This window comes from Rousettus aegyptiacus, unplaced genomic scaffold (genome assembly GCF_014176215.1).
Source record: "Rousettus aegyptiacus isolate mRouAeg1 unplaced genomic scaffold, mRouAeg1.p scaffold_m13_p_2, whole genome shotgun sequence".
Lineage (NCBI taxonomy): Eukaryota > Metazoa > Chordata > Mammalia > Chiroptera > Pteropodidae > Rousettus > Rousettus aegyptiacus.
Genome location: NW_023416295.1, coordinates 30,505,412 through 30,517,813, shown reverse-complemented (window position 1 = coordinate 30,517,813; position 12,402 = coordinate 30,505,412). Strand labels below are relative to the sequence as shown.

The following is a 12,402-nucleotide window of genomic DNA, read 5'->3' as shown; positions in this document are numbered from 1 at the left end:
GAGATTTACAAAATTAGTTGTCTGTGAAGATGTTTTAATACACTTTTGGATGTCTTCTGAAATGTTATCTCAATGACACTGGGCCATGGTGTTTTGATACTCAGTGATTTCTGCTGAACCTGGAGCCAGAGGCTCAGGTCTCCCTGTAGACTTGGAGCATCGTATACATGTAAAAGATTTTAGAGCAAAGTTTTCTGCAGGAAACAGCATGAGCACAACACTGGAAAGGCTTCTTACACAGAAGTTAACCATGGAACTCAAGAGACTCTTTCAGTGTTTTAACTGTACCCACAGGATCACATCGTTCCTCTTATATACACGATCAATCTTAGGAATAGTGGTTTTGAGAATCAGAGTAAATTTACAGGCAAATTACTTTAAACTGAGTCTTTGTGACGCAATAAGGTAGAACAGACTACTAATATAATATTAATTTAAATTTGTTATATGCTGCTTACACAGTACTAAGTGCTTTAAATAAATTATTTCATTTAATCTTCACAAAGACCCTGCAAGTTAGAAATTCCTACACCCATCTTACAGATAAGGAAACTACAATAACTTTGGAGGGGTTAAATGCTTAATTCAAAGTCATCTGGACAGTAAATTACAGAGTCAGAATTCAAGCTAGTCTGTCTGACCCTAAACCTGAACTTTTAAGATGTATATTCTACCACTTCCTAAGAGCCATTATTAATGCTGGTCTCCTAGTGAGAGACAGACCAGGACCCTCCAATGACTATTACTATGTGGTGTCGATAAATTATTTTATCAGGTGCTTTTACGAATTCAATAATTACGCCTATATGAATGGTCCACAGGAAAAAAAATAGTTTCAATCCAGATTTCCTGTTATCTAAATGTAGTACAACAAGGATAAAAAATTTGTCATGTTGGTTTCAGACATACAAATGAGTAGAGAACAAATTAGAACACAATGAGCGAGGGTCAGGCAGGTTGTAACAGGAAAATGCATAAGGATCGGCAGAAGTAAATTTATGCTATTTGACCAAGTAGCCCAGGTGTTAGCTGAGATTAATATTTCCAGTGCAATATTAAATGCAGAAAAATTCACTTGCTAAAAAATGGACAAGAAATAGGTTAGGTATTTTGAACACTGAGGTTTGTTTTATAAAAGCCAGCTTTTGGAAACTTTAATTTTTTATTTCATAAAATTCTGTATTGTTTGAGAATTTTACAATGGCATGTGCTATTTTTAAAATAAAAAAATAAGAGTATAATTGAGCAATAACATAATTTCAGAGCTTTTAAAACAAGATAATGGAAGAAAATAGAAGGTCATAGTCTGTGTTTGTTTCTTTTTTGGTGAACCCTGAGATATGTATCTATTTGTCTTTTGTGGCTCAGAATTTCTTGACTTTCAAGTTACTAACTTACTATTAACAAAAAATGGAATGGATCGATTTACCAGAATAAAAAAAGTATCACAGATTACATCCTCATAGCAAGAGAACTTACTTAGGAAGCACTCAAGGAGGCAATCTGCCTGGAGCTCAAAATAATTACCATTGATGCCTGGGAAAGCTGGACTAGTATAGGGAATAGCTTTAATGGCTGGACCTAATAATCACACAAGAGGCGAAATTCTCAATTCTTAATTCAGTTTTATAACACTTAGATTCTTATTCATAAAACCATACTATACAAATACTAATAGTAAAAAGTTTATTGAATTTGTATTCTTTACATTCACCTATAAAATATCGTTAAAAAGTTGTTTTTTAAATTAATATATTTGTTTTCAGATAAAATATTAGAACATTTGACTCCAGACTTTATGTTAATGTCACAGCATACAAAAAGCTCCTTAGTATGACTACTGTCGTTCAATGAGAACCAATAGTAAGATATAGGAATCCAGTGGAGACACTATCCATTTGATGGAGGTGGTTCTGACTTTAGGGAATTGACTTTTCTGAGAAAATAACCTCCTCTAAGGTTAAAAAGGAAGAAGAAGCCAACTTCTTAGCATTCACATTTGCATAATAGATAAGGTTAAAGGAAGCACTGATTTAAATACAAGAGCTGGAAGCAAAGCCATAGCCCATTGCGTGGAAACCACAGCCATTCTGTAGGGAAAGATACATTACTGGAGTCTCAGGAAGAGGAGCTACAAATGGATACAAACTAGATAAACTGCTTGTTATCCTCTGGTTTAGGAGGAATCACGAGCATAACAGGAAAAATTCAAAGTAAAGAGTATACCTATTTGACTTTCCCAAGGGCTAACACTTTTTCTCATTACATTGTGAAGGAAATAAGAAGGGATATTTCTTTAAAATGGCTGTGCTGTGGAGGAGGAAGAATGTACACAGAACCACTGTGCTACTGAGAAGCGTTGCTCAGGATATAAATATAAGGGTCACAATTACCTTTGACACAGTTACTCAGTACTTCTATTCCATGCATAAATCACGTGTCAAAAATATCACTGAAACACGAGATTAAAAAACCCTAGCTGGTTCCCTACCCCTATATTCGTGGGAATACTTCTTATAATGTGGTTTTTAACTATTCGAAACAGAATGTTCTCTTAGATAATACAAACTTCCCCATTATGTTGTTATGATAAGTAAAATGCTTAACTACCAAAAGCTTTTCAGAAAATACAAGTGTTACGATATACACATTCTGTGTAAGAAGAATGGCATTATCTCACTGATTTAAGTTCCTACTTCCTCCTACTTGTCATGACTGCATATGATTTTTACAGTCAAATTCTGTAATCAATTTTAGAAAGTATAAATAAAACTTGTAAATAAGTTTTGGAATAAGATGGAAATTTATTTCAAAACCTATCAAATAATTTCCTAGCAACTGATTACCATGTGAGATCTTCCTTAGAAGAAAGACTGCTTAACTGAACACTGGAGTCACTAATAAATAAAAATCTTCAGCAATCTTTAAGAGATTAAAAAATTTTAAGACTCTAAGAAGCAGAAAGAAAAACAAAAATGAAACTGGAAGCTACCAAGGGGGTCTGCAGCTTTTCCCTGTTAGGATCCGTTAAGGTTCTGTCAAGTCCTTAAAGAATAATGATAATGTTGGGTGGCCTATTCAGGTAGATTAAATCATTTGATTTCTCTGAAAGTGAAGATTTGAAGATATGTTAAATTCGTGTAAATAATAATGTGCGGAGCAGAGCAACAGTGAAAAACTTTGAGTTTCCACTTTCTTACTCTTTTTTGTGGGGGGTGGGAGACTTTCAGAAGAACAGATATTGATTAGAAGTGTGTGTGTGTGTGTGTGTGTGTGTGTGTGTGTGTGTGTGTGTGTGTGTGTTGGGGCTGGAGTTGGTAGAAAAGAGAGAAAATAGAGCTCTCCTTATTTTATGATTAACACAAGAAGAGGGATTTTGTTTTGCTTTGTGGCCCAGAGTCTCTAATATCTCTCATTAGACAACTGAGGAGCTCATGTCTGCAGTTTTATTAACTAGAAGTTCCTACACACAAGATTTTCCTGGGGATCACAAATTACTGAGTGGATGCCATAACATACAAATATACAAAATGATAACCTGTATCATTTTTATAATTTTTTTGTGATTTAGAATAGAATTCTTACCAAGTTGGTAGAGCACTGAAACTTAAGTTAGATGTTAACCAATGTGAAACTAGGATTTCTGTATAAGCAACTTTTATAGAGTCATACTTGAAATTATATGTAGCTTTAGCCTTTAGAACTTTAGAAGGTAATGGTAGCTTTAAAGATATGAGAGACTAACAGGGTTGGAGGGTGGGTGAAATGGGCACAAGGGGTTAAAAGGTGCAAACGTCCAGTTATGAAATAAATAAGTCATGGGGATGTAATGTACAACATGGTGACTATAGTTATAATACTGTGTTGAAATTTGCTGACAGTTGATCTTAAAAGTTCTCATCATACAAAAAATTCTGTAACTGTGTATGGTCATGGATGTTAACTAGACTTACTGTGGTGATCATTTTTCATGATATATAAATATGGAATCATTATGTTGTATACCTGAAACTAACATAATGTGGTATGTCAATTATACCTCAAAAAAAAAAAAAAAAAGCTGTGAGAGACTGAGAACATCACAAAAAGGATATTCGGTAATTTATTACGTATATATACACACACTCACATACATACATTCACTATATGAAAAGTGCTATTCTAGATATTTGAGGAGGAGAAATAATTATGAGTTGAGAAACATCTTCATTTGTAATGAGCTTATAATCTAATTCGAAATAAAGCATAAAGACCTGAAAAGTCTTATTAAAGCAGAAAAGTCACATAACCAAAATAGTAAGGACAACTCAATTTGTTACACGATTAATTATCAAATTAGTGTCTGGACCAGAGCTTATTACACCTGGCTGTCCCACTGAATTATATGGTTTTTAAAATTTAAATGCTTGAGCTCTGTCCCAGACCCAATTTAAATTTCTGGGCAGTCTGTGGGAGGACAGGAGTTATAAATTCAGGGACAAGAAAGAAGTTGTGGGAGATAAGACCTGGTAACAGTTTGGCACAACTAAATCGAGTAGTATTTGTGAATCACTGCTGTGAGTCAGGATGGCATGATTGGGCAAACATATTTCTACCAGTAAAGGTGGCATGTAAATCAAATGGACTTTGAGATATATCAGATTTTCAGCATTAACTCATCGTTCTTCCATCTTGCTGTAACACTGAGGTTGAGCAATATACCAGCCTTGATCATGAGAATAAGAGTCCACAGCAGAGCTGAACATCTTCATGTAGGGGTAGCTTGTGTCAAGTTTTAAAGGGAAGATCTTTCTTGCCCAACACAGAGAAGAAAAACTTGCAAGGGAAAAGGAACAGCATGCATTCAGGAAGATAAAACAGGGCTTGAACCACAATGTATTGCAAAGTTGTTTAGAAGAGAGGGTTCATGCAGAGGAATGTGGGACTGTGGAGAGTATCAGATTCCCTCCTTGGTTTCTGTTGTGTTTTTATTATGGAAAAATGTGACTACCAAGTCTAGGATTTAATAAGTCTCAATTCAATAAACTCTATGTTACTTTTGTTTACTCAACTTATACTCAAAAAGGTTAGTGTCTTATTATTTTCATTATACTCTGCACATCTAGGATACATTCTTGGCTGTGAATTTTTGTTTCTTTTTCATAACCTTTAAGAGGGTTCTAGGTTCTTTAGTTAATTTTAATCAATCTTTGTACTTAATAGAGAAAAGCCAGGACTACAGTGACCTGATGTTGATGACATAAAGTATCTGTTACAAGATGACTTTGTTCAGAATGCCAGAAAAAAAGAGTGAATTTCCAATAAGATTTTCATTGTTACTGAAGATTTAAGAGTTGGGCTTACACAACTTGAACCAAATGCCAATATTATGGTTACCTGAGTGAGTGATTCCTGGTAAGATCAGGTTGGCGTTCCTGTAGAATTTCAAAGATATTGGGTTGGCGCAGAAATGCAACAATCTTGTCATTGTAAGCTGAAAAATCAGAAAATATAGCAATATTTTAAAAATCTGGTATTAGTTTAGTTCATATAAATCCAAACTTTACAAAATCAATTTTTCTGGTAAATATTCCTTGTACTCAAAGTCAAAGTTTGCAGCCACTACAGAAGTTAAAGTCCCAGTTTGTGTCTACCCTGTTATATGAGAATCAAACATAGATTTATTAGGTGTGACTTACTTAAGCACTCATTAAACTCATTTGATGAGCCATATTTATCATCAAATCGCAAGATGAGATCACAAACAAGATTCTAGACACTGATTGTTTTAAGCTAATGCGTACCAAAATCAACTTTATAAGTAACTGTTAGAAATGAAAAACTATCTTCTGATTAAATATCAGCCATGCAGAAATCCAGTTTAGTCATGACTTTTGTGTCCATAAATATGATTGAGAAAAATGGCTTACCTAAAGTAATAAATGGTCAAACAAAAGAAGTATAATTCTTTAGGCATTTGCCAGTTCAAATTTAGTTGCATCATGCTGCCTACATATATACATTTTAGATAAATATGAATAAACTTTTTAAAAATACTATTTGCTGACATGGAATCTCACCGTCAAATTCGAAGTGTCCCTAACTGCATATTTCAGCATATATCAACCATAAAACTGCCTCTATAATTAAAATTCGTCAATGATTTTTTCACATTCTATCCACGATCAGATACTAGATAATTTCTTGAGCAACAATTTTATAGTACTTTAAAATTCTATGTTGAGTATTTAATATCCTCTTAGTAATGACATAATCAAGCAAAATCTGCTTACTTTGACCCAAGAATTTTCTTATCCACTGGCTTTCAAACTCCTTTAAGCCATGAGCATTACATTACATTTCATGGTAAAGTTTTTCTTAAAAAAGTAAAAATGTTAAAGTAAAAACAGAAAACGGAGAGCCATTCAAATTTAAGATGGAGCAGGGAGCTCCTATGTTCCCTTGCCAGCCTGTCCACTCCACCTGCCTTAGGGATTCCAAGTTTGACAACTGACCTACTTCGACCTTATCATCTTAATAACAATCAAAGCTGTTCTTTAGGCTTATTTGCCTACAGCCATTAATTTTTATTTTACCATTTTACTCTGAAATTTGCTACAAAAATCCTTAAGGATGTGCTATCATTGCTTTTGTATTTTGTGAGGTGATTACAGGCTCACATCCCACTGAAATTTTGTCCAAGCATTAATACATATCAAGTATATATGCTTATCCAAATGCCTAATTTGAAATTACCACATAGTACAGTTGCCTTAAAGACTTATTTTTCTTTAATGTCAACAATCCTCTATAATAGGTCTGCTTGGAAAAGATATAGTATAAAAAAAATCTCCTCCTATAGGATTTTGTAAGACACAGGTGCTTTGAGAATCAAATCAATTTCTTAGGGATAATAGAACAGTTTCTCAGTACAGGGCAAAAGTAGCAGGCTGACAACAGGGAAGCACAGCACAGAATGCATGGTACAAACTGACATGAAAAGCAAAGATAAAGATTTCTGGAAAGGGCTGACATACCCACTGGAACCATGTCCTGGTATTGTGGCCTACTGACTGTATTGAATGTACTGGACGGCCTGGGAAGAACTGGTGGTCCTGCATGTCGAGAATCTTCTCCTACCTGCAAACACAAGCATCATTTATGGTCTGCCCCAAGACTCAGAGTACTTTATATCAGCAACCGGAGCCAAGTTGTTCAAAATACTTGACGACGAGTATTGGTAAGTACCAACTGAACGGAACTGATGCCAGCTAAGAATTATTCTCAAAAGCTCTGCTTTGGTTGCTGAATTGAGTGGAAGGGTTGGGGCATCCAGGTCCCTGAGAGGGGCTGGGGCAGTGACTATTTAGCCAGTGGTAGAGGAGCAGTTCCATATGTTTACAATTATTGGGGCTTTAGATGTTAAACAGCAGACCTGTTTATCAGGAATAACTTCTGCCTTGACAGAACACAAATCTGCAACAATGTATTCAGGGAGAAGTCCTAGGCAGTCCAAAATATATCCAGCTGTGCCAGGATATGCCTTCTTTTGGCCATGGCAGGTAGGGGAATTCCCTGCCTCAGCAGAGAGGCCAAAGAGCAGCCCTCTTCATGTGGGTTTTTGAGTTGGTGTATTATCTTCTTAGAGGCAATTTTATATGCCTATTAGAGCACTCAGCACAACAGCTCTTTCTGGTTTGAACCTCCCACACCAGGGAGCTAATCATAGCAGGTGTGGAGGAGCTAAATAAGGTTGCCCTGACCTGAATTATTTATTGTACCTATTACAGATTTAGAAACTCATATATACAAGTAGATAAACAAAAATATCTATTAATACTTACCAGAAACTAACATGGCTTTAGCTTCTGTTTTAGCATTTCCCCACATATTACAGAAGTCTTTTAAGATGACATTAGAACAGTAGTATAAGAAAATAAGAGAACAAAAGGCAAAATAAAATAACATGCTGGATTTATAAATTGGTATTTTAAAATAGAGCTAGCTTCTACTCCTGCCCATTCAAACCTTCACAAACATTTTATCATATTGCGTCAGTTCGGTGTTTGGTGAGGGTTTTCCTAAAGGCCCTAAAACTGGAAATATCATCCCCACCCTACGCTGCTTGCTTATCCTTCAATAATGCTCTCACTCATTCAAAGTGTAGTTCAAACAGTTGCTCCTGGATGAAGCCTTTCCTTAACTTCAAGCTGTCATTAAGTGTGACCTTCTCTGAGCTGCCATGGCACTTGGTATACATTTATAAAGCAGCTGCCATTACTAACAGTTTATAAAGCATTTTTCACTCCTATTTTTATTTATTTGCATTATGGTTAGTTTCAGATATTCTCTTTTTAATAAGAACACAGGAACACACATTTCTATACTGTAGATGTTTGGTAAGTATTAATTTGTTGGATGGAAGAGATACCAAAGTTTCTACTACCTGGAATATTTACTAAATAAGTGTAAGAGAGTGTCTGGAAAGACTTGTGTATGTAACTAAGAGTGTCTCACTCTGCTTCTCCTGAGTTATTAGCTTTGAGGAATAAAGCCAGTCACTCTTGGAGAGATTCAATCATTAACTACACTTTGTTTGTTACTCACAGAACTTATTATTTAATACACCAACATGTATTTTCCCTTCTGTTAGAATGTTGCTATGTATCATCATTTCCCAGAACAGCCAAAGGTCTTCTCCTTGACACCCCACTTCTTCGAACTAGACCATCAGACAGTGACAAATGTGCATATACCTATAGGATGTTCATGCTTCTGATGACTGAGCCAGGAAGCACATTCTCCTCAAAAGTTTAACAACGCTGGGGCCGAATGCTGAGTCTTTATGCAGTATCTCTGGTCCACTGCTCAGTTTCCATCAAAAGGGAAATCTTTATTCAAATTTTAATGTGTACCTTAGGATCCCTCTCCCACAATAGACTGCTATTAGACCACGAAAATAATTCAAATTCTGCGGCAGAGGGGTTGAAAGAAAATGTAAGTGTAGTTCTTAATCTTGTGCATGTAGTCCTGACCAGACTGAACGGTCAGCTTTATACTGTGAAGGCAAGCTAAGGCAAACGGCTAAAGTGCACTGCCCGCGTAATAAAGTCAGGCAGGGCCCTAACCATGCTACATATCATGCACAAGGTCTAAAGGTGAGAGGTCTATTCTGCTTTTAAGAGGAATGCTGTTAGCATCATCTAGTTCACCACTAATGGTTTATATGACAGCAAGGTAAAGATTTATTAGCTATTCATAAAACATAAATATTTTTGTGGATACCTCATCCTGCAATAAATTTGTATATTATTTTTATATGAGCTTCTCATATAAACTCTTCTGTGTCTGCACTTATAACCAGCAAACACACAGGATGCATTAGAGCAAGTATGTAAATCATGAGAGGGAATTCTAAGACTGGAATTTTGATGAATCAAATCCAGTTATTAATTGTATTCCTAATCTTTTCTTATAACAGAAGATACAATAATATTTGACCTAAAATATAATACTGAAAATATGATATGGATATAGATGTGGAAGAGGCACGCAGGAAAAGAATATTAAATATGTTTAAAGGAATTTTTAGAAACAGTGTATATTAAGTGATGATATATATTCAAAGCATAAATCTGTATTAATGAGGAACAAATTTGACCTAAAACATTCCCATTCTTTAAGGTGCCAACGAAAAAGGGAAGCAGGAAGAAATTAGTTCTTTTTTATTTTCTTTAGTTGTAGGGGTATTTTGGAGGAAGGGGGAGGAAGGCTATTATAAAGCCCTCATGTGGTTACCACTGGTCACTGCAAGCTAGCAAAGTAAACAAAAGCAGAGCTTTTAATATTTCTTAATTTCGCCCATTTTCTCTGGGCATTTAGAGTACATAAGTCAACTCTCAGATATTTTCTAATTTTAAAGAATATTAGTGAGAACACCGCAATTCCACATCTTGGCCCTAGGTTTTAATCTAATCCACAACCCTTACTTAGGAAATTTCCCCACATGTTACCGAATTTTAGCCCACTAAAAGTTACATTCATTTCTTCCTGTGAAGCTGCACTTAAGTGTGCTAAAGGGTGTGCATCCTCTCTTGAACTTTTTATTATATTATGTATTCTCTCTCACCATCTTCAGAATTTAAGAAAACCTCTAATTTCTTCAACCTTTCCTCATATATCTGGCTTTTTAAAATTCCGTCGTTAAGGTTCTGTATGTTTCTAAAAACAAGCCCTGTCAATATTCCAACACTTTCCGCCTCCAAGTGATAATCTCTAAGTCAAGCAAGGAAAACAAGATAAAACAATAATGCAAAGCCAGCACGATTCCACACAGCGCCTGGAGCTTCTATCGGCCACAGGTCAGTTCCTAAGGCCGGTGACTCACCTCACCCGCACTGTGGCTACGCTGTCTCGTCAGGTGCTGCCGATGGACCAGCGCGCTGGTGGGTCGACTGCTTTGCAGTGGGAGCCGGGGATCAATGAAAGTGGTGGTTCGGGAGTTGTGGTCAACAAAAAACGCCTAGGAAACAATCCACTCAACAGTCAGCACACACAGCATACTTGTCTTAGCCAACCTACCATTTCACACATTCGGGAAAAGACCAACTTTTGAGTAATAATCTTAGCTCCATTTTCTCCTAATTTTAAATCCTTGGGGGGAATTTTTCCTTACCTCTTCAGGATAGACCAAAGTGAGAAAGCCACGCTTAAACTGGATCACGAATGAAGAGAGCACGAAGGAACATTATTCCTGGTTTTAGAAAATACTCTAAGAGATAGTCATCAAAGATATGACCTTAGAAAGAAGTCATATGAATGGACATTTAGGCTTCTCTTAACTGATGCTCTTTAAGCTCTTACTACCACCCAGAGTTATGACAAAGTTCTTATCACCGGAAACTACAAATATCATTGACTTCTCTTTTCTTTCTCCTATGTAGTCAGCCACAAAATCCTCCCCATTTTCCCATTGTAGTGTCTCCTCTATTTGTCCTGACTACCATCCCATTATTTCAGGACTTTTATACAGATAATTATGTTATTAGTTAATATTAATAGTCTCAGTTCTACATCTACAACATGATTCATTTAACTGTCACTTCACTATCAGAATATTCTTTCTAAATGCTTGATTATATCACCACTCCAGTCCAAACTTGTACTGGTTACCCAATAGCAATAGAAAAAAAACATTGCTCTCTGGTCAGTTTTCCAAGACTTTAAAATCTCCTTCCAACTTGCCTTTCCAGTTTAGTCATCGATCACACACATCCATACAAATTCTATGAGATACAATGACTCTGCGCAAGCCACTTAAGTTCTCTGCACTTGCATAAGATTTCTTATATAAACATGTCACCTCATTTATAATAAACATTTCTCCCCCATGAGTGAGAAGAGGGAGGAAACCATGTTTATGTTGACTGCAGAATCCCTGGTGACATGAAATCATGAATGAGCATAAATCACTTGCTCAGTGCTGCAGTAAGAATTGCACGCAATATAGAGGAGCCTTTAAAAAAATTCTTGTTTAATTCTAAAGCTCTACATGAATGCTATTTATCATTATCTTTAGGAAACAAAAGGTATAAATCTTCAAAGTAAAATTCACTCAAGGTAATAATGAAGCCCATGACCTCAATGGCAATTAGAAAACATACATTTTCCATGATCAGATAAAGGTAATTAGGCCATCAAAGATAAAAGGGACTATTAGCAGATCCAGGAGACTCATTACCTATAAATCAAGTGTCAGGGCACAAGATAACATGCCAAATAGCCTAAGTGAAAAGGAAAGGACTTCTCAAACTGATGGAGCACAATTAACAAAGTACCTTAAAGACTAGTAATGACTAGATCCAGGCAAACCCCAGGGGCAGATAATGTATTTATGCTTATAAAAAATGTCCCCTTCCCATTATGAAATAAAATATTTCTGTATATACATAATTTAAAAAAAAAGGGCAAAATAATTTGCAGGTAACTCCCAAATAGTAAAACAAACAAACAAAAAACATGACTTCTTTGTAAAGAAATAACTTTAAGCAGTAGATACACTAGAAAACAAAGCAGAGAAATGAAGAGAATTAGAATCCTTGCCAGTCCCTTCTCTCAATATCCCATTTCCAGGTAACGAAGACTAGATTAAATAGATATCTTGTCACTAGCCTCACATTCCTAGGTAATGCTCTTTTTACCCTACTTGTCAGGTGGAACATCTTTCTTTCCTGATCTTGTAAAAAAAAAAAAATACACCGATGATAAACCTTGTATTCGTAGGCTCTGGTTCAAATGTCATGACTGGTCCCCATTTGATTTGGGTTTCTATTACACTTGTATATTCAAAATGTCATAAAATAGGAATTCAATCATTTTTACAAATGGACATTTCAAAATAATAGGTTATAATCGACCCTATAT

At 35.6% G+C, this 12,402-nt stretch overlaps 1 protein-coding gene across 3 annotated transcripts in view; it reads right to left on the bottom strand.

Moving 5' to 3' along the window:
* The window catches only part of HECW2 (HECT, C2 and WW domain containing E3 ubiquitin protein ligase 2), a 320,650-nt gene that overhangs the window by 58,857 nt on the left and 249,391 nt on the right, over positions 1-12,402 (bottom strand). For all 3 annotated transcript variants that reach the window (XM_036237069.1, XM_036237068.1, XM_036237070.1), the window contains 3 exons: positions 10,367-10,501; positions 7,017-7,119; positions 5,377-5,473 (listed from right to left, as the gene is read on the bottom strand). In XM_036237069.1, coding sequence (XP_036092962.1) covers positions 5,377-5,473; positions 7,017-7,119; positions 10,367-10,501 — 335 coding nt within the window. The remainder of the gene's footprint in view (positions 1-5,376; positions 5,474-7,016; positions 7,120-10,366; positions 10,502-12,402) is intronic.